Here is a 19,019-nt window from a genome sequence, read left to right on the forward strand (position 1 = left end):
ATAGGAGACTACCTGGCCTGGCTAGTTTGATGGTTAATACCTTCCCCCTTCAGCAGAATGGTTCCATTATCCCTTAAGGTGGCGATATGTTTTTTTAAAACATTAATTGGAACTGACTAATTTGGGAAGCAGGTGGTGGTGTGCATTACCCTATACCCAAACAATATAAAAGTTAGGACCTGTATTGAGTCTATTTTGCTTATGATGGCCCTCTCTGTAGGTCCGGGACTGGCATTTCTGCACCTCCATATGCAGGGCACTGGTTTGTATGTCATGCAAAGCTAAAACATGGTTTTCTGCAAATGCAGAAATACACAGGCTCTAAAAAATTTAAATGGCTTCAAGAGGGTTAGCTTTGGGTCAGTGTGGCCCTTGACCTGAAACATATTAGCTGGTTTTAATGTGTTTTGGTAATTGATTTTATTTGATCAGCAGGCTTGAATGCAATAATAATAATAATAATAATAATAATAATAATAATAATAATAATACAGCAAGCATCAAGCAAATATATAAATAAATAGAGCATACCTGTCCAAGGAGAGTGCACTTTCAAAATCACAGATTGCCAGTAACCACTGTTTCAGTTCTGAATACAAGATCCCACGGTGAAGAAAAGCGGCAAGATTCTCAAACTTGTGATTGATAAGAACTGGGGAGGGATGGGAAAATCAGATATATATAGTTGTTTCTATATGCCCTTTGAAATAATTATATATCATCTCAGTGTGCACTAGAATCTTCATCCTTTATTTAATTCCTTTCCATTCTGGTATGCTCTTCACAGCCCTGGCACAAATCACACCCTCCTTGTAGAACTGTAGGGCTTGGTGTTAAAATATCACCGAATGTGCATGACGGCACCTCTATGATTGCTTCAAGAGATTTAACGACCATGAAATATCTATGGGAGCTTGTGAAAAAGTTGTATGGTTGTATCAGATCACAAAACAACTCTTGCAACCCCTTCCCAAAGAAATTGAGGTGTTCATTGTGAATAGGAGTGATTATTTTTTTCAAAGAGGGAAAATACTCTAATAATGGAGGGATAGGAGAAAGGGGTTCTGATCATAAAGGAGGGGAGCAGGACAATGGAAACATTGAAAAAATTGCCCAAACAAATGCGAGAGCCAGTCATTGGCTACAGCCTGCTTCCTGAGCTAAATATTATTATTTATTAAATTTGTATACTACCCTTTATCCAAAGATGCCAGGGCGGTTCACAACAGAAAAATAAAAAAGAGATACCAAATACATAATAAAACAAAAACAAACCAATAACCCCTCTCTTACAAAAACATTTTAAAAGCCACAGAATGTTAATTAGTTGAAGAGAAACGTTTTCATCTGGTGCCTAAAGATATGCAATGAAGGCGCCAGGTAAGCCTCCCTGAGGAGAGCATTCCACAAGCAGGGAACCACCGCAGAAAGGGCCTGTTCTCATGTTGCCACCCTTCAGACCTCTTGTGGAAGAGACACATGAAGAAGGGCCCCAGATGATGATTGCAGGGTCCATGTCAGTTCATTTTATGTATCTATATAGATACATATAAAAATAAAGGTACATTGATACCTTGGTTCTCAAACGCCTTAGTACTCAAGCAACTTGGAACCCAAATGCTGCAAACCCGGAAGTGTTCCGGTTTGCGAACTTTTTTCAGAAGCCAAACATGCTCCAATTTGAGTGCCACACTTCTGTTTTGAGTGTTACACTGTGGTCTGTCTGTCTCTGATTATTTATTTAGCATTTTTGTTTTTGCAGCTTTTTTGTTTTTGTGACTGTGTGGAACCGATATCAGCTACTTACTGATTGATTGTGTGACTGCAGTACATTGTTTATTGCTTTCATTTTATGGATCAATGGTCTTGTTAGATAGTAAAATTCATGTTAAAGTGCTGTTTTAGGGGTTGTTTTTAAAAGTCTGGAACGGATTAATCCATTTTGCATTACTTTCTATGGGAAAGCGCGCCTTGGTTTTAGAATGCTTTGGTTTTGGAACGGATTAAGTTTGAGAACCAAGGTACCACTCACTGTACATATACATATACTGGAAGGACTTTACAGTGTTTAAAGGAAAAACCTTCGACATATAGATGTAAAATTTGTATATACTTTTAATTCTATCTATGTTTAATTTTTTAATTTTTTTTCTATGTTTTTCTATGTTCTTATTTTTAGCTATAAGTCACCTTGACTCCCATTAGGGAGAAAGACAGGAAAATAGATATTTGAGATACTTAAAAAGAAAAATGTACAAATTCACACTTTGAATTTTTAAAAAACAAAACAAAACCCATCATCTATCATAAAAGCAGTGTATACTATACCAGAAACACTCAAGTCCTGCAAGGCTTGTTTTGGATCCAACGTTCGCAAAAGACAACCTCTGTGGTAGTATGCAATCCAATCATTAGGATTCAGGTGAATTGCAACAGCAAAATCTTCAGCTGCATTTTTATACTGCTCTAGTTTAATATATATTCTTCCTCGATAGGTTCTAGAAATCAAACCAATATTTTCCTCATCATAGTAGATTTACAATATTCTGCATTTATATAAATTCTGTCTGAATGCATAACTTGATTACCCAATGTGTTTAATTTGATTTAAACAAGTCAAGGCTAAACAAAATAAAAAAAAAATCATTCCAGTAGCACCTTAGAGACTAAGTTTGCTATTGGTATGAGCTTTCATGTGCATGCACACTTCTTCAGATACACAGTCACAGTCAATCCTAAGTATGCTTACATGGAAGTAAGTTCCATTCATAACAGTGGGAATTGCCTTAAAGTAACTGTGCTTAGAATTGAAATGCAAGAGGCGAGGAAAGATAATGGGCAGCTTGAAAAACATAAACATCAAATTTGACATAGCATATTGATCAGGATCTCAAAACAAAAGGTGTATAAATTAACATATTCCATAGACTACCATCCTGAACCTTACAAACATTCTGATGCAAAAAAGAGTTACTGGTAAATGAAGGTTCAAGAGGCATATATACCAATAGCAGAGATAGCTCTGCACAACACAATTGACCCACCACCACAGACAGGTTTCATAAGACATTGGCACTCCTTGTCTCATCAGATCCACTCTCAGTCTCTCTCTCTCTCTCTCTCTCTCTCTCTCTCTCTCTCTCTCTCTCTCTCCAGCAGATCTACTTTTGCGTGTTTAGACCTTTTAACCTGACCCTAGAAATAAATTCAGACATGACTCAAATTTTGGTTTGGTTTTTTGCAGAATTTAGGCCACAACTTTATTGATTACAATTAATCAAGTGAGTGGGCAGGCAGCACTGACCCAGAGCGCAGTCGTAGGTCAGCCATGGGTAAACACCAGGGACAACTGAAGGGGGTGTGCCTCCTGCCTGCCACCCTCATGTCCCCTGGACTCGGGCACAGGCACAACCCTTTTCAAGGTTGACCAAACCAATGAGTCCCTGGATTCCTTTATCGGAATACCCATCGCATAGGGATGATGAGACCATTCTGCCACCCCATCTCCTGAACCAGAGCCTATCCGCAACCTTACAAGTTGTGACAATTTGCTAGATGGCAGGCAAAACCCAAGTGGCAACAGCCAATCAGCCAAGTGGGGGAAATTCCTGCCATGCCCCCACCCCAACGGCAGGCAACACACAACCACATAGCAAGGTAAAGTGCAAGCCCTAAATATAGGGAGAGGTGGGCGGGTGTTCCGATGCCCTATCCCCAAGAGGAAGCTCAGTCGCACGTGCATGGCCATAAATAGGACCCTCAATGTCCTTTCTCTTGTGTCCCATTGGTCAGATTGTTCCCAACATTGAGGGACCCACCAATAGGGTGTTGTGGCTATCCAATCAATCCCCACCCACAACCCAGGGTCTGGTTGCCAGGTCGCACCGCAACACGTGCCCTCTTCGAGGGAGGACCCAATATATAAAATATACAGATAGACACAAGTAACACAATGACACTCATCACTCTTGTATATTTATACCCAGAACGTAGAGCAGATACTTTCACTCATTTTTATGTACAAGAGGTCACAGGCAGACACTGAATACAAGGCATACTCATTTTCTCAGACATAGTTATAAGTGATTTACAAGTCAACTACAATTGGTTAAATTCATATATAATTTTCAGTTACCTTGCCTCTGCGATGCTTGGATCCTCTTTAATCACATTTGTAAAATCATTAATAGCTATATTCCATATAGATTTATTAAAGTAATGTATTCCATGCTTCATAAGTGCATCGGTTCTTTTGGGATTATAGAAAAGGCACTAGATTGAAATAAAATACATGTAATTGTTACACTTGCTTTTGTATTCATAATGTCACACCAAGGAAATCATTCCATCAACACAAGCATTTCTTCTTGCCAGATGAAATTATCTCCCCTCTCATCTTTCTGTGTGCTCTTCTAGGTATTTTCCTGAACCTGCAGAACTGATTTGAGTGGGAAGGGCAGATGAGGAAAGTCCCATTGCACTGGCTCCTGCTAGTGCATCTATTTAGTTGAATGGAGTCCAGTGTACTGACTTTGCCCTGCCAAAGCTAGGTTGCTTAACCCTTTCCTTCCCTGCCACTGATCCAGTCAAAAAATATTACACCACTATGTCCAACTTGAGGAGGAACGGTTACCCCTTTTTACTTTCTTAGAGATAAGAAGCTGAGAGCAATGTTAAGTGGGTAAACAGCAAGTGCTATAACTGATTAAATCATAACAAAATAAAACAAAAAATTCCTTCCAGTAGCACCTTAGAGACCAACTAAGTTTGTTCTTGGTATGAGCTTTCGTGTGCATGCACACGAAAGCTCATACCAAGAACAAACTTAGCTGGTCTCTAAGGTGCTACTGGAAGGAATTTTTTATTTTATTTTTGTAAGGACGTTTAGTGGTTGCTCATGAGTAACAGTCCAAGGCAAAGAACTTCTAAAAACTAAGTTCTTTATTGTGCAAGCTATATACAGCAAAGCAAAGTCTCAAACGTCCTTTCCCTTACTCATCAGTGTCCAGGAATGAATGAACTCTTTCGGTTTCCCTTCCAACAGAGCAGCTTGGGAAACCTGAAGCCCCTCCTTCTCCCCCTCTTTGACCCACCACGTAGCGTGAGAACCTGACCCCTATCTCTGTTTTCCCTGTGCTGTTTCGGCTCTCCGACTCTTTCTAAGCCTTTACGTTGCCTTTCTGTCTCCCCCTCTCCTTCCCCTCCTTCCCCGTCTGAGGAATGTGTGGTATGCGAGCTTCCACTGGGGGAGGAAGAGGAGTAGCTCGTAAACAGCAGACGTGGGTCTCTGTACTCTAAAAACTCCTGCGATCCCGGCCCCAGTGGAAGGGAGGGGGCTTTCCTGACAATTTTGTTTTGACTATGGCAGACCAACACGGCTACCTACCTGTAACTGATTAAATCATACTAAATCATACTCAGAATGGGAGCTGTGTCTACAATGTCATACCTATTACCATAAATTGATTTAAGTCACGACTAACTTAAGTCCATTGATTTCAGTGAATCTACTCTGAGAATGGCTACTGTAAGTCAGAGACAGTCCCATGAAGAGAAAGAATAAAGCAGCCCATCCTGCCAAACCTGTTTGCTTCCAAAGGGTTGTGCTCCTTGCTACTAGATTTACTGCCTAATAAGGTGCAGCAAGTGACTACTGGAGGGATGGCGTTTTTGGTGCTGGCACCCTGGTTATGGAATGCCTTCCCAACAGAGTTGGTACTTTTCATTTTTCACAGCCTTTTCAATCCATATTTTGTCAATTGTGATTTATCTATTTTTTATTATTGGATTATGTCCAATAAAGTTCTACTCAGAGTAGTTCAACTGAAATTAATGCACCTCAATTAGCCATGCCCATTCATATGAATGAGTTTACTTGAAGCAGACACAAGCCTTAAGTCTTATAAATTGCATTGCTCACTCCGCACAAGTACATCCCATAAGTACAAGGATTTACTTGTACAACAAAACTTCTCTCTCTTGCGTCGTCCCCAATCTGTGCCAAAGAGTTGGGGGATTACCTATAATAGATTTAGGGTAACATGGCAGAAAGAATATGGGGAAGTCCCATTGTGCAATTGCAAATCCTTGCACTGATGGGATGATATGGGTGGTATACAAATGTAACTAAACAAATAACTAGGCAAACTCAACTTTTGCTTTTGCCCAGTAGGAGCTTTTATTGTTTTTTCTTTGAATAGCAGGCCCTCATGTCATATCACAACTTTGGCTTCAACAGTGTTGTGTGACCACCATTTTGCGTGCACAGAAGTAATTGTGCAGGTTTTTGGATTCTGGCCCAAATATATTGTAAAACTATGTATAGCAAGACTTACTTTAGTATAATCTTCTATCGCCAGTATTATATCACCATCCTCTTCATGGGCCTCAGCTCTTTTGTAGAATATTTCATCATCTGTAGGTCTGCATTTCAGGGCAAGACTGTAGTTGATAATTGCTAATGAATTATCTCCCTGATTTTTGTATATTTCAGCTCTCGACAGATATGCATCTGCATAATCAAAATACTTTAAAATTAGTCTCTTTCAGATGCCCAATATCATTGATATGCATGTTTATTTTTTTTTACTAAAATTAATTGCAACTGTAATAAAAATTTGCAAGCCAAATAGTGTGATTCAAATCTGCAAATGTATTGGAAGTAATTTTCCAACCTTTGTCTAGACTCTAAACCTATGGATATTTGGCAGAAGTGTTGCATAATAAAACTTCTGTACATACTGATTTGATATGGGGGACACATAAACAGGAGCTTCTCAGAACGAAATTGTACATCATAGGGTTTCAAAGTTACTTGCCTGCATTGTTTTTGTTGCACTTAATTATAAAATTCAGGTCTTCCAGCGCTGGAAGCATTTTGTTCTGGTAAATGAAAATTAAATGTCTATGCCAATAGGCATTAACCAGCATTGGTTCTAAACTTATTGCCTGTTAAAGTAATGAGATAAATTGGTTATTAGTTATCTTAAAATTCCAGTGTATCATAAGGCACACATCTTAATTACACCTCTGGGCACATCACTGGGGATCAAAGAAAAAACAACACAGTCAGATCTGAGTTTTGGTTAGGCTCTATGCAATCTGGTTCCAGGACCAGGTGGAGCTAGCTTCTGGGTCAAAAGCAGATACAGTGGTGCCTCGCAAGACGAAATTAATTCGTTCTGCGAGTGCTGTCGTATAGCGAAAATTTCGTCTTGCGAAGCACCAACGGGGGAAGAGCAGTTTGACGGGGGGGAGGAATCGGCAATTTTTTCGTCTTGCGAGGCAAGCCCATTGACAAATTCGTCTTGCGAGACAGCCTTCCGCTAGCGAATGCCTTTCGTCTAGCGAGTTTTTCGTCTAGCGAGGCACCACTGTATATCATCTAAAAAGGGCAAGGGCTGAGTTCCAACCAGGAAACAAGAACCAGAGGGACCAGAGGCTGGTACATTATCAAAAGAAGACAGGTCAAGTTGCAGGACAGCATCACAGAATCTGTGAAGAGGGCAGTCAGAAGCAGATCCACAGTCAAAGCCATATACCGGTAGCTGTTATATTTAAGGAAGCCATCAGGGAAGGAAATGGTCACACAGGTAATGTGCTCATGCTGCAGACCAGTTGCTCTGAGGTTAGGATTTATAGGACCTAGTGGACACAGAATAGCCCTTAGATAAACTGACTGATCTGGTAGATCAGAACAGAACAATGGTAGCAGAGAAGTTGCCAGAGCATGACTGCTGGGAATCCTGGCCTGAGACCTCCTCTAAAGGTAAAGGGTCCATTAGGTCCAGAGGCGCTTATCTCGCGTTACTGGCCAGCATGTGGCCAGCATGACAAAGCCGCTTCTGGTGAACCAGAGCAGCGCACGGAAACGCTGTTTACCTTCTCGCCGGAGCAGTACCTATTTATCTACTTGCACTTTGACGTGCTTTCAAACTGCTAGGTGGGCAGGAGTTGGACCGAGCAACGGGAGCTCACCCCGTCGCGGGGATTCGAACTGCTAACCTTCTGATCAGCAAGCCCTAGGCTCTGTGGTTTAACCCGCAGCACCACCTCCTCTAGTGCCCTACAATTAGTTGCTGCCAAACATTTATGCACTGAAGTTCCTTGCATGCTTAAAAATTAAATAAATGTCCCATTTTTAGTTCATATTGTTGCTCTCGTATTAACAAAATGCACTTTGAAATTGTTGGTACAGAAAGTACCGGTAGTTAAACTCAATCCAAAGTGAATATAAACTGGTCACTGTAGGCTGCAAGTACCTATATTGAACATCTAGTTTCAGTATGTTCTTCTGGACCCCAATATAAAACAGTCATATAAGAAAGATCTATGGTCTGTCTAGCATAGCTTACTGCTACAGTAAGCTTCCTAAATACACACTAACGCTATCATATGCTACCGAAAAAAGACAGGCAACCACCAATTGTCAAGCATCCAATTGATGCATGATTGTGCATGCACACATTGCACCAAACCCAAAAGTGACTTTTAAAGTGGCAAAAACAGCCCTAAAAGAGCCCAGAAAGGGCAAAAAAGTGAAACAGTGCCTAGAAATCCCACAGGCCTTTGCAAATGCAATCCCACGAGCCCTTGCATTGACTGTTAAGGCCTGTGGAGAGTTGGGAATTGGAGCAAGGAGGTTCGGATGGAGCGACTGTGGTGGAGTTTGGCATCTGGTAAGTGGAGCCTTATTTGCCCCTACGGGTTCCCACGGTTGCGCCCAGTGAGAAAACATGGAAGCAGAAAAGACACCTGAGGATGCTGGCTTCAGAGAGAGAAAGATTTATTTTCTGCATGCAGAGGTACTGCGGTGTTCAGACATCCAAGCAAGTACAAAACTAGTCAATTTTCAGACAGTTCTTATAGACAGTTCCCTGGCTCTCTTCCCACCCCAGAAATCTTCCTCTTGTTCATATAAGGAACATTTCCTGTTGTACATATAAGGCAAAAGGACATTTAGCCCTGAGTTGGTTCATGCACACTCCAGCAAGGCCATCCTATCTCTGACCTACACAGTCAGTTCCTCTCTGTGCAAGGACAGTTACTCTCTGTGTTATCTCCAGACTCTTAGTCATAGCTTGCCAGAAAGAAGTACAATGCAGATCAAAGTTCACAGCTTTACAGAGAGGTTTCATAAGGCAAAGCTTAAAAAGTTCTTTTATACTTCTGGACTAACAATACATTCAGGTAAATATATACAGGTTAGCTAATTAACCCCTTCCAGTAAGTGCTGCTGGTTTTTTTTTAAAAAAAGGTTTTTCAAGGGTTTTCAGAAGTTTAGAGGGTGTTTGCCGGCTTTTCCAATGGTGTTTCCAGTGCCTGTACACAATAGCATACAGCTAATAGGGAGTTGCCTGTACACAGTAGCATGCAGCAATTCTCTGATACTCATGCCTAGCTTTTTCGGTTCTAAACAAGTGTAGTAGCACCATGTGTGTATGACGTCAAACATATGCATAATATCACCACCTGGCAAATAGCTTGATGTTTCTATAGTCCACAAACTTGTCAAAAGTGAACCATGACTGGGGGGTTTTATGTAGATGAAGATGATGGCTGGCTGGTGGAAGACCTTGTGTGAGAGGCAGGAGAGGAGATCTCCCAGGGTGGTAGGCAAGCTCCCAGGTGATAGCTGGGAAGGCCCACCTCTTTCTGTGTGACACAAGGGTTAGAATCTACCTTTGAGAGGACTTTGCATTTTTCTTCCTCTTTTTGTTTTTGCTTAGTTTGTTTTTTATTGTATTGTATTATGAAAAACCCTAATGCAATCTTATTAAAAATTAACAATGAGTTTGAGTTAATTGTACAACCGTCAATAGCTGTAATGTGGAATTAAGACTTTCATTAAAATATATAAAAAAAATTTTTCATATGTGCAGATATGTAGGGTATAATGAAAACAGATCACTGGTGACCTAATTATCTGCAAAATTGCTAGGTTTCCAGATATAGTCCTGCAAAGTTGTTGTTTTTTTCTAAATAGAAAAGTGCATAAAATGAGGAATCCAGCGAGGGGATTATTTGAAAAAGATGCCCTTCCATTTTTTAATTTCATCTGCCATTGCCAGAGGGTCATAGTTATTAATAAGTTAACAAAACATCTTCAGTAGCAAGAAAAAATAGGTAATATTTCTTTAAAACTTACTTTTTCCAAGTCATCCATGGCTGCCTTCATTTTGCCTATTTTCCTGTATATCGCTCCACGTCTACAATAGTTAAACCCAGAAGAATTTCCTTCATCAATTTGTTGGGTTATTCTATCAATTTCAGATTGACACTGCTCAAGTTCATCTGGTTTTCCCTCGAAGAGAAGAGGATTTACTGCGTTTACTAATTCTGTAGCCTTGGTTTCCTCCTCTATGTCCTTTTTGCCTGCCATTGATCTATCAGTAAAAGATTGACTAATGGGAGGGTATTGCTCATCAAACCATTTATTCCAGATTTTTCTGGCCCAAACATAATCATTGGTGTCTTCTGGGGTTCTCCCGTGGCTTTCTGCAAATTTTTCAAAATCTAGCCAGCAAGGGAGGCTGGGACTTCGATAACTTCGAACTGCTCGAGATACTTTGATACAGAATTTATTATGAATTGTAAGCTTTCCAAGAGATGCAGACCTAAGAAAAAAGCCAAAACTATAATTACATTTTGCCTGTACATTTGTTGCTGACATATGAGCAATATGACATGTGACAATGTGACATATGACCAATAAATATTCATTATAAAGTTTAATAACGTATTTGATTGCTGCATAATATTCAAGTTTCAACACATAACATACGGTTTCTATCAGGGGTGCATAAAAATGGTTTACACTGTCATTAGTAATTATTTTTATGTAGAAATTTATAATTTATGTAGAAAATTTATGTAGAAAACTTAGTAATCAAAGAGCTCTCTAACCTCTTTATTATACACTCATGTTGTACATGAGAGCTGTGCAACTGTGTCAAACCAATAAAGCAATGTGTATAGCCTAAATAACATTTTCTGATGGACATGGTGCAACAATAATTTGGCACCTGAGACAAAAAATCCAAATAGTACCTTCCTCTCATGTTTAGTTTAATTTACTGTAAAATTACCGTAACTGCAATTAATTTACTGTAAAGGGGGGGGGGACAGTTCAGTGCTACCAAAACTGCAGTGCCCATACACAGAGAATCCCATAATGATTAGAAAATATTTTTCCACATCAGTCCTTCACACCACCACTGGCAGTGCACCAGGCTGTAACAGAGCACTGGAAGTCTGTGAGCCATTTCATATCCCCCGGCAATTTGTCTGCTCTATGTGATGAAATGCAAGAACACAACATGAAACTTGCATTTAGGCAAAAGGGTTGCCTGCTGCCTGAGCATTTCATAGAATCATAGAGTTGGAAGAGACCACAAGGGCCATCCAGTCCAACCCCCTGCCAAGCAGGAAATTTGCTGAGGGAAGAGAGGAAACAAAGCTATACTGAATCCTTTGGGAACCTTCTGCCCACAGTTGATGTTCTTGTGAACATATCTGATACCAATCTGGTACCCTCCAAATGTTTTGGACTAAAAGCTACAACTCCCATGATCTGTTACCACTGGCTTTGCTTGCTGGGACTGAAAGGAGTTGTAACCCAAAGCATAAGGGTAACATCATCTGAAGAATTGTGCATGCACACGAAAGCTCATACCAAGAACAAACTTAGTTGGTCTCTAAGGTGCTACTGGAAGGATTTTTTTATTTTATTTAGTATTACTGTATTACCCATAAAGAACTGGCACACACATAAAAATGGTATCTGGTGCTGTTGGAGAAATTACTGTTTCCATACCGCAAGGTGCTCAATATATAAAATTAAAAGTTGCAAATATTAATAAAAAGGCAGACCTTTTAAGAATCTGTGGAGGTTCTCTTAATTTCTCACAAACACTTTCTAATACATGAACAGAAATGTGTTTCCCTGTTGTTTTCAATGATTTCCTTTTGTATGATGCTTTCCTTGGGAAAACAATGTACTTCATCCCAGCTCTTCTTGATTCTGCAGCCAGATTTTGTATGTTCACATCTACAGGTTCAGGAGGTGATGAAGTGGGTGCAACAGATGCAGATCGTCCTCTAGAGGAGAAAAGACCTTTTGTTTGCTTGAATGTACTTGCCAAAGCTATATCAGAATCTTTATCTGAGCCACCAAGAACACTTTTGTGTACGGCAGATTCTCTTTTCTCAAGGCTAAGAGAGCTTTGTGGCTTTCTTGCTTCAGTAGCTACTGAAAAATGTTGTTTTTTCATAACAGTTATCTCTTCCATAGTGGTTCTGAAATTTGCAGAAATCTTCAAAGTAGATTTGTCTCTGAATGATAATTCTGGTGCACTATGAGGTCTTTTAACCAGACCTTCCTGTAAGAAAAACAAATCTGTTTGTTTGTTTTAGTTTTTTGGATAACGTTCCAAAAGTAGTCAGCTGTATAAAATTGGGTTTCTGGGTACTTAGTATGGGCTGTATCCAACCCGGCACCTTTGCTTCCACAACTGTTCATGTAGAATTTCTCCTGTCCCCTCCAGCCCCTCGTGTGCCCTCAAAATCAGCCCTGGAGCATTGGGGGACCCTTCAGAGCAGCGGGGGGGGAGGGCTGAAGGGGGGGCTGAAGGAGAAGAAACGGAAGTCCCATTGCATTAGTGGAACCCTGCTAAAGGTTACAATCACATGAACAGATCCTCTTGAGAGAGTGAGCAGGAATAAGCCAAGCATGAGCAGGTTAATTCCCCCTCTTGCCTAGGCAAGATAATATTATGTGACATATCAACATAATCAAATATCTACCCCAGCCCACTCACTATGCCTTGGTTTCGTCTTAATTCAAGTAAGTGTCAGTGGAAAAAACCTAGGAAGTCTAAAAGAAGGGAAACCAAAAAGAAACCTAGTAACATGCACCCTTTTTCTCTGTAGTTTTTCTTTGTAGGCCTGTTCAGAGTACCGGTAAGTACCCAATGTCCAGTTCCCCTGACTGAACAGAAAGACATCAGGCAATAATAGCCTAACTATCCAGCACTCACACCAATGCAACCAGACTGGGCCAGCCTTGCTGCCTCCAGGGCCCTCTCCCTCCCAGCAAACCATAGATTCCATTGCTGGGAGGCCATGTGCACCACAGCACCTTTCCTCATCAACCACTCCTGCTTAAAAAATACCTTACTGAGCAATTTTATATTATTTACTTTCAAGCAAGTGCCATTTTTTTTCAACAGGCCTAAGTATGTTTAGAATTGCAGCCTTGAGTCAGAATCTATGCTGTCCTCTTTCATTCATAATGAGCATGTTTCTATAGCAAGCAGCTCATCCACGGGGGCAAAGAGTGAGTTTAAAGATTTTCAGTTCTGCTGTATACATGTTTATTTTGAAGTAAATGCCCACTGCGTTCAATGGGGCTTATTCTTACTAATCCTATTCCGATTTACTTGGAAGGAAGCCCCATTAAATTAAATGGATGTGTGTCTAAGCAGACATGTATATGATTGCACAGTGTGTTTAGGGCTACAGTCTAAAAAATAAATAAATCTTGCAGCACAATCCTAGGCATGTCTACTTGAGAGTAAGTCATCACAGCTACTTTGCGTAAATAACTGAAAATCTTCTCACAAACTGTTTTGAAAAAATAAGGCTTCAATACTAACTCAACCTAGAGCACCTTGAAGTAAGCCCACTAAATTCAGTAGGACTCATTTCTGAGTATAATTGTTAGGATTGTGTTGCAAGGCATAATAAAATGAATGTAGAGAGATGTATTTACATTTTAATTGTTTACCCTTTCTTGTAAACAATCCTGGGAATACAATTGAAGGGTGGTGTAAAAATGCCTGAATTTGAAAAACTGTGACAACAGTTACACAAGCAAAAGGATTGTTATATTTAATCTCCCAATTACTTTTAATTAAAAAATGTGAATGTTAGATCTCATTGAAGGGAAACATAAGGAATAACTACCAATGAATCTGAATTAATTTTTACAGAAGCAACAAAATCTATATGCAAAAACTGGAAATAAAATTACTTGGTTGGCACTTAGTGTCACATAAGTCAAATAAGATTTTATAAAACCAACATACATATTTCTTGCAGATGCAACTCCTTCACAGCTGACTACTTACACATTCTGTGATGTTCTCCTGCAATACAAAGTTTTGGTATCTTGTAAAATGAGACATTACAAGAATAACTGACTATTATCTAATACTAGTACAATATTATTATCTAATACTAGTACAAAAATTAGACTGCTTGAATTTTACATTTTTACAAGAGCATTGTTCTTCAGTTCCTAATTTATTGACCACTGCAAAGTAAATTATTGCCAAGAAGGGAGAACTCTACAGTCTCAACATGTAATGAATGGATAAAAAGAATCTGTCTGCCTTATGGCACAGGCAGAGGTTGAAGCCTCAGCACCGCTTGATCTCAGCATTCTTGCTCGCTTAATTGGTTCCAGAACAGAATAGGAGGGGCTGTTGTCTTAACCCCAACCTCCTCCCCTTCACACTTTGTGAAACCCAAATCCCTGCTAAGATGTTTTACTCAAGCTCTATGGAGAGACCTGGAGAGCCCAACAGACTCTGCATCAAGAATAGGAAGCAGAGCTACACAGTAATCTCACACTTTAAGGAGCTCTGCGCTAGCAGAGAATTTCCCACATTATAGTCAGGTTCATTTTAGTATATACAGTAATTGGAATTATATATTTTAGATTTTGTTCAGAGAGGTTCCTGTTCTTCAGTTTTCCTTAATAGAGGAGTAAAGTTCAAGCCAGCCCTACCCTCCTACTACTGGGAAAGCAATTACGAAGAATCTTAAATGCCCTGCTTAGTCTACCAGAGAATTAAAGATTAAAATAAATAATTATAATTTTGAGTTAAACTTTAAACAATAAATTATTATTAAATATGGATATGATTATTGCAAATAATAATTAAAGCTTTAAGCCACACTCTGGATAAAACTGTTGCTATGAAAAATCTACTATATATTTTGGTAAATCGCTTGTTCACCATGCATTTGGACATCTCTTAAGATACTGCAACCAAATTTTGCATGGTGGTTCCTGCAATTAAGGAGCAGGTTTTCCTCAATGTCTGGATACAATTGGACACCATTTTGAATCAAGATGGCAGCCAGAACCTTTCAAAAGAGCACTGTTTTAACCACCAATTTCAAAACTGCACTGATTTTTTGGTTTCTCTGAATTCCCAAGCAACACTGGGTATGATGCGACTAATAAATAATAAGTAGCAAATAATAAATCTGAAAAAAGTTACAATACCTGTAATGTTTCCCTTTCAGAAACTAAAATCCCTGGAGAGGAAGTGCATCTTTTACAGACTTTAAGATTCTATGAAACAAAGAAAAATATATACAAAAAGTGGGTATTTTTTTAAATAGAACAAATTTAATTTCATAAAACATTTTTTCTTGGAAAGCTAGATTCAGATTGTGAGCATGTACCGGTATGTTGGTTTTACATTAGGAGTATGAAATTAAAAATAAATTGAGTTTTATTTACATACTGATAAAGCCGGCATAATTATGCACACTGAAGTCTAAAAATTGTGGTGGAAGAGATGCATCATGTGGGCTTTCTTTCTGGTTTAGAAAAGGAAATAATATTTCACATAAACACCTTGTTAAAAGGGGGGTATTTGCCACTGGACAATAGCTGTTTAACACATCTAGGTCCAAACAGGATCAAGTAATGCATCTGGATGAGAAGCTTGGGAATTTACCTTCAGATGACAGAATGGCCAGTTGATGAACAAAAAAGTCAGATTTTCTTAATATTTCACAAATGTTACTACTGGCATTCTTCATACTTTTCACAAAATACAGAAAATTAAAGATAGTGTAACTTTGGCAAAAGAGCCTTCTCAGCTGACAGGCTTCTGTTACAAATCTAAAGCATATCTGAAGAAGTGTGCATGCACACAAAAGCTCATACCAATGACAAACTTAGTTGGTCTCAAAGGTGCTACTGGAAGGAATTTTTTTATTTTGTTTAGCCTTGACTTGTTTAAATCAAATTAAACACATTGGGTTGCTGAAAATTCTGATAGTGAGACAGACATGGGAGATTATAAAAGCACTAAAGAATTCCAAAGACCGTCTGATGAGTCTTATACAGAGTCAGAGATACCACTCTTTACTACTCCAAAGCAAGAGCTTGATCCTGAAGATTTGCATAATATACGCAGGTCTGAGAGAGCCACAAAGGGTGTTCCACCTAAGAGATATGCACAGGAGTATGCTAATGCAGCCATAACTGATACAGCTGTTGCTAGCTGTTCAAAACAGGTTTTTGAACCTGCAAGCTTCCAGGAAGTAAAGAGTTTGTCTTCAGAGGATGCAAAGCCTTGGCTTAATGCCATAAAGGCTGAACTAGATTCCCTCCATAAAAACAATACTTGGGAATTAGTTCCAATGCAACCTGGCATAAAATTGATTGACAGTCGTTGGGTCTTTAAGGCCCTATTTATTTATTTATTTATTTTGTTTTGACTACAGCAGACCAACACAGCTACCTACCTGTAACTTATATCTAAGCTGCAGCAGTCAGCAGGGCAGGGTTGTCAGCACTTACCTGACCTGCTATCACTAATGCTGCAGCTTACAGAAAGGGACAAGGCGATGGGTGAGGTGAGCATAGTGCTAGCACACTGGTGGAACCAATCCGGTGTTTCTACCAGTGTATTTGCATACCAACCTTACCACTGCCTTGCCCCTCCTCCTTTTTTTTTTAACTGCAGCAACAGCAGTGGCAGGTCAGGTAAGTGCTGACACCGTGGCACACACTACTGTTTGTAAGACAAAGAGACAGGGACTTTAATTAACTACCGTAGGCCTTGGTTCTTCTGATAAACTGAAAGGAGGAGCTCTGAAGTTAAATACTAGATGGAATTAGACAGCCCCATGGCACCTTGATGTTTAAGCAGCAACTAAAGAAGTTTTTTTTTTAAGACCATTTTCTCTGAAGTGTGCTGATTGTACTTCAGTAAAAAAATGTTTTTAGCATTTGTATTTTTTATTTTTTGTATTTCATGTCATTTTATCTTGTTGTACACCACTTTGATGACCTCAGGCTAGGAAGTAGTTTATAAATCTGTAAAATAAAATAATAAATAAGCAAATGGCAGGTTCTGTCTCAGGTACAGGATGCAGAAGAATTAAAGTTAGGAGATTAGGGACATCCTGACTGAAGACTGAAAAAATCTATGGTAGTTACCCCTGGGAATCTGAGTGTGCCTAAGATTGCTTGGGATAACAGCCAAGGGAATTAACTCCACTGTCCAAGGGCAATAACATTCCTCTTTAAGACTGCTTTAATGTTTTCCTAAGCAAGTACAAAGGCTCCAAGAGTCATTTAAGTACTGAGGGGGCCATGCCCATCTTGGCCCTAAAAAATTACAGTATACAGACTGAGTGGGGTCATTTTATAACATTGACATTCAATGAAGAAAAGCTGACAAATGCATTCTGATATATTAAGTTTCTTCAGTATTTGTATACTGTTACACATTATTCCCAGTTGAATGGTGTCCCCTCTAACCAGTTCCCCCTGTGATTCCTCAGAATGCCAGACCACTCTTGCTTCAGAGAATAACTAGTGAGCCCTTTTTTCTCTGAACTCAGGAGCCAGATTCATCACAGGACCCTCTTATGGGTTTCCCCCTACTTTCTTGTGCTCAGGTTCTTCCCCTTTTCTTCCCCTATGCTGGCCCTTGTACACAATTAACATGGGCAGTCCTGCTGTTTCTTCGCTCCCTTCAGCAAGCTCCTCTTTGCCACCCTTGTACTTGACCTCCCAGTACTTTGCCTGCCAGTAATCTGAAACATTGAGGCAGAGGGAGTTCCTCTATTCATTGGCTATTTTCCTGTTGGAAGAACCAAACACTTTGGAGCTTTTCCTGCAGCCAGTGTGATGTAGTGGTTAAGAGCAGTAGACTCGTAATCTGGTGAACTGGGTTTGTGTCTCCACTCTTCCACATGCAGCTGCTGGGTGACCTTGGGCTACTCACACTTCTTTGAAGTCTCTCAGCCCCACTCACCTCACAGAGTGTTTGTTGTGGGGGAGGAAGGGAAAGGAGAATGTTAGCCGCTTTGAGACTCCTTTGGGTAGTGATAAAGCGGGATATCAAATCCAAACTCCTCCTCCTCCTCCTCCTCCTCTTCTTCTCTCCTCCACACCCTACTTTTCCCTCTCAGCACTTCTGTTTTATCTCTGAATACTGAGAGAGGTGTGCTTTCCAGCCAGACTGACTGCTGGAGAAGCTTCTTGCAAATACAAAGGCATGAGCCAATGACAGGTTCCTCCTCACAAAGCCCTTCCAAGGCAGTTCATATAGGAAAACAACCCTTTATGAAATATATAAAACCAATATCAGATCAAAAATAAAGAAATTATTACTGCAATACACACAGAAAGCAAATGGTCAAAGTCCTCCTCAAACTCTAATACTTCTTGATCTCGAAGATCACATGAAAAGTCTTCATAAATAACGCCATTAATCAGATTGCTCTGGAAAAATAAAAAGGTTTAATGATAACTTTTAACCGGTGGTATAAACCATCATACCAATTTCAGTTTGACTTCATAAATCTCTAAGAAAAGTTAAAACGATAACATCAAAACTTCATTGGATTTGATACACTCCATTTGGTCCCACAAAACAAGGAATGCACAACAAGTTGGACAATATGATTTATTTGGGCCAGTAGTGCTTAACATACAAAAAATCTGAACGGTTTGATGGTGTATATATTTTCACCCAGGTATTTTAGCTTACTCATACACGAACAAACACACATAGAAAGGTTTGCACTATAAGACTCCAGAAGGATCACATCCAAACAAAGGAAATATTAATTTCAGCAATAGTAAGAAAAAACTAGAATGCTTTTGGGCATTCACAAGACAGTACAATCCTGCAGGTATTTAAACATTAGCATTCTCTGTTAATTTGATGAAATATTTACCCGGTAAATATTTTGGAGAA

The 19,019-nt window shown here is 39.5% G+C and overlaps 1 protein-coding gene and 1 long non-coding RNA gene across 2 annotated transcripts in view; both read right to left on the minus strand.

Annotated features, from left to right (window-relative positions):
- LOC117043462 overlaps window positions 1-12,232 on the minus strand; it is a 34,628-nt gene extending 22,396 nt beyond the window's left edge. Inside the window, exons 1-7 of the mRNA XM_033143144.1 lie at window positions 11,872-12,232; window positions 10,148-10,616; window positions 6,819-6,948; window positions 6,336-6,511; window positions 4,136-4,272; window positions 2,329-2,498; window positions 532-652 (exon numbers count right to left, since the gene is read on the minus strand). Of these exons, the coding sequence (XP_032999035.1) occupies window positions 532-652; window positions 2,329-2,498; window positions 4,136-4,272; window positions 6,336-6,511; window positions 6,819-6,948; window positions 10,148-10,616; window positions 11,872-12,005 (1,337 nt within the window). The 5' untranslated portion in view covers window positions 12,006-12,232. The remainder of the gene's footprint in view (window positions 1-531; window positions 653-2,328; window positions 2,499-4,135; window positions 4,273-6,335; window positions 6,512-6,818; window positions 6,949-10,147; window positions 10,617-11,871) is intronic.
- A 2-nt stretch (window positions 12,233-12,234) lies between these two features.
- LOC117043468 lies at window positions 12,235-15,345 on the minus strand. Its single transcript, XR_004426190.1, has 3 exons — window positions 15,296-15,345; window positions 14,130-14,147; window positions 12,235-12,380 (listed from the first exon to the last, which is right to left on the minus strand). It is a non-coding gene; the product is annotated as an uncharacterized LOC117043468 (long non-coding RNA).
- Between the last annotated feature and the right edge of the window lie 3,674 nt (window positions 15,346-19,019).

The sequence above is a fragment of the Lacerta agilis genome, chromosome 1 (genome assembly GCF_009819535.1).
Source record: "Lacerta agilis isolate rLacAgi1 chromosome 1, rLacAgi1.pri, whole genome shotgun sequence".
NCBI classification, from domain to species: Eukaryota; Metazoa; Chordata; class Lepidosauria; order Squamata; family Lacertidae; genus Lacerta; species Lacerta agilis.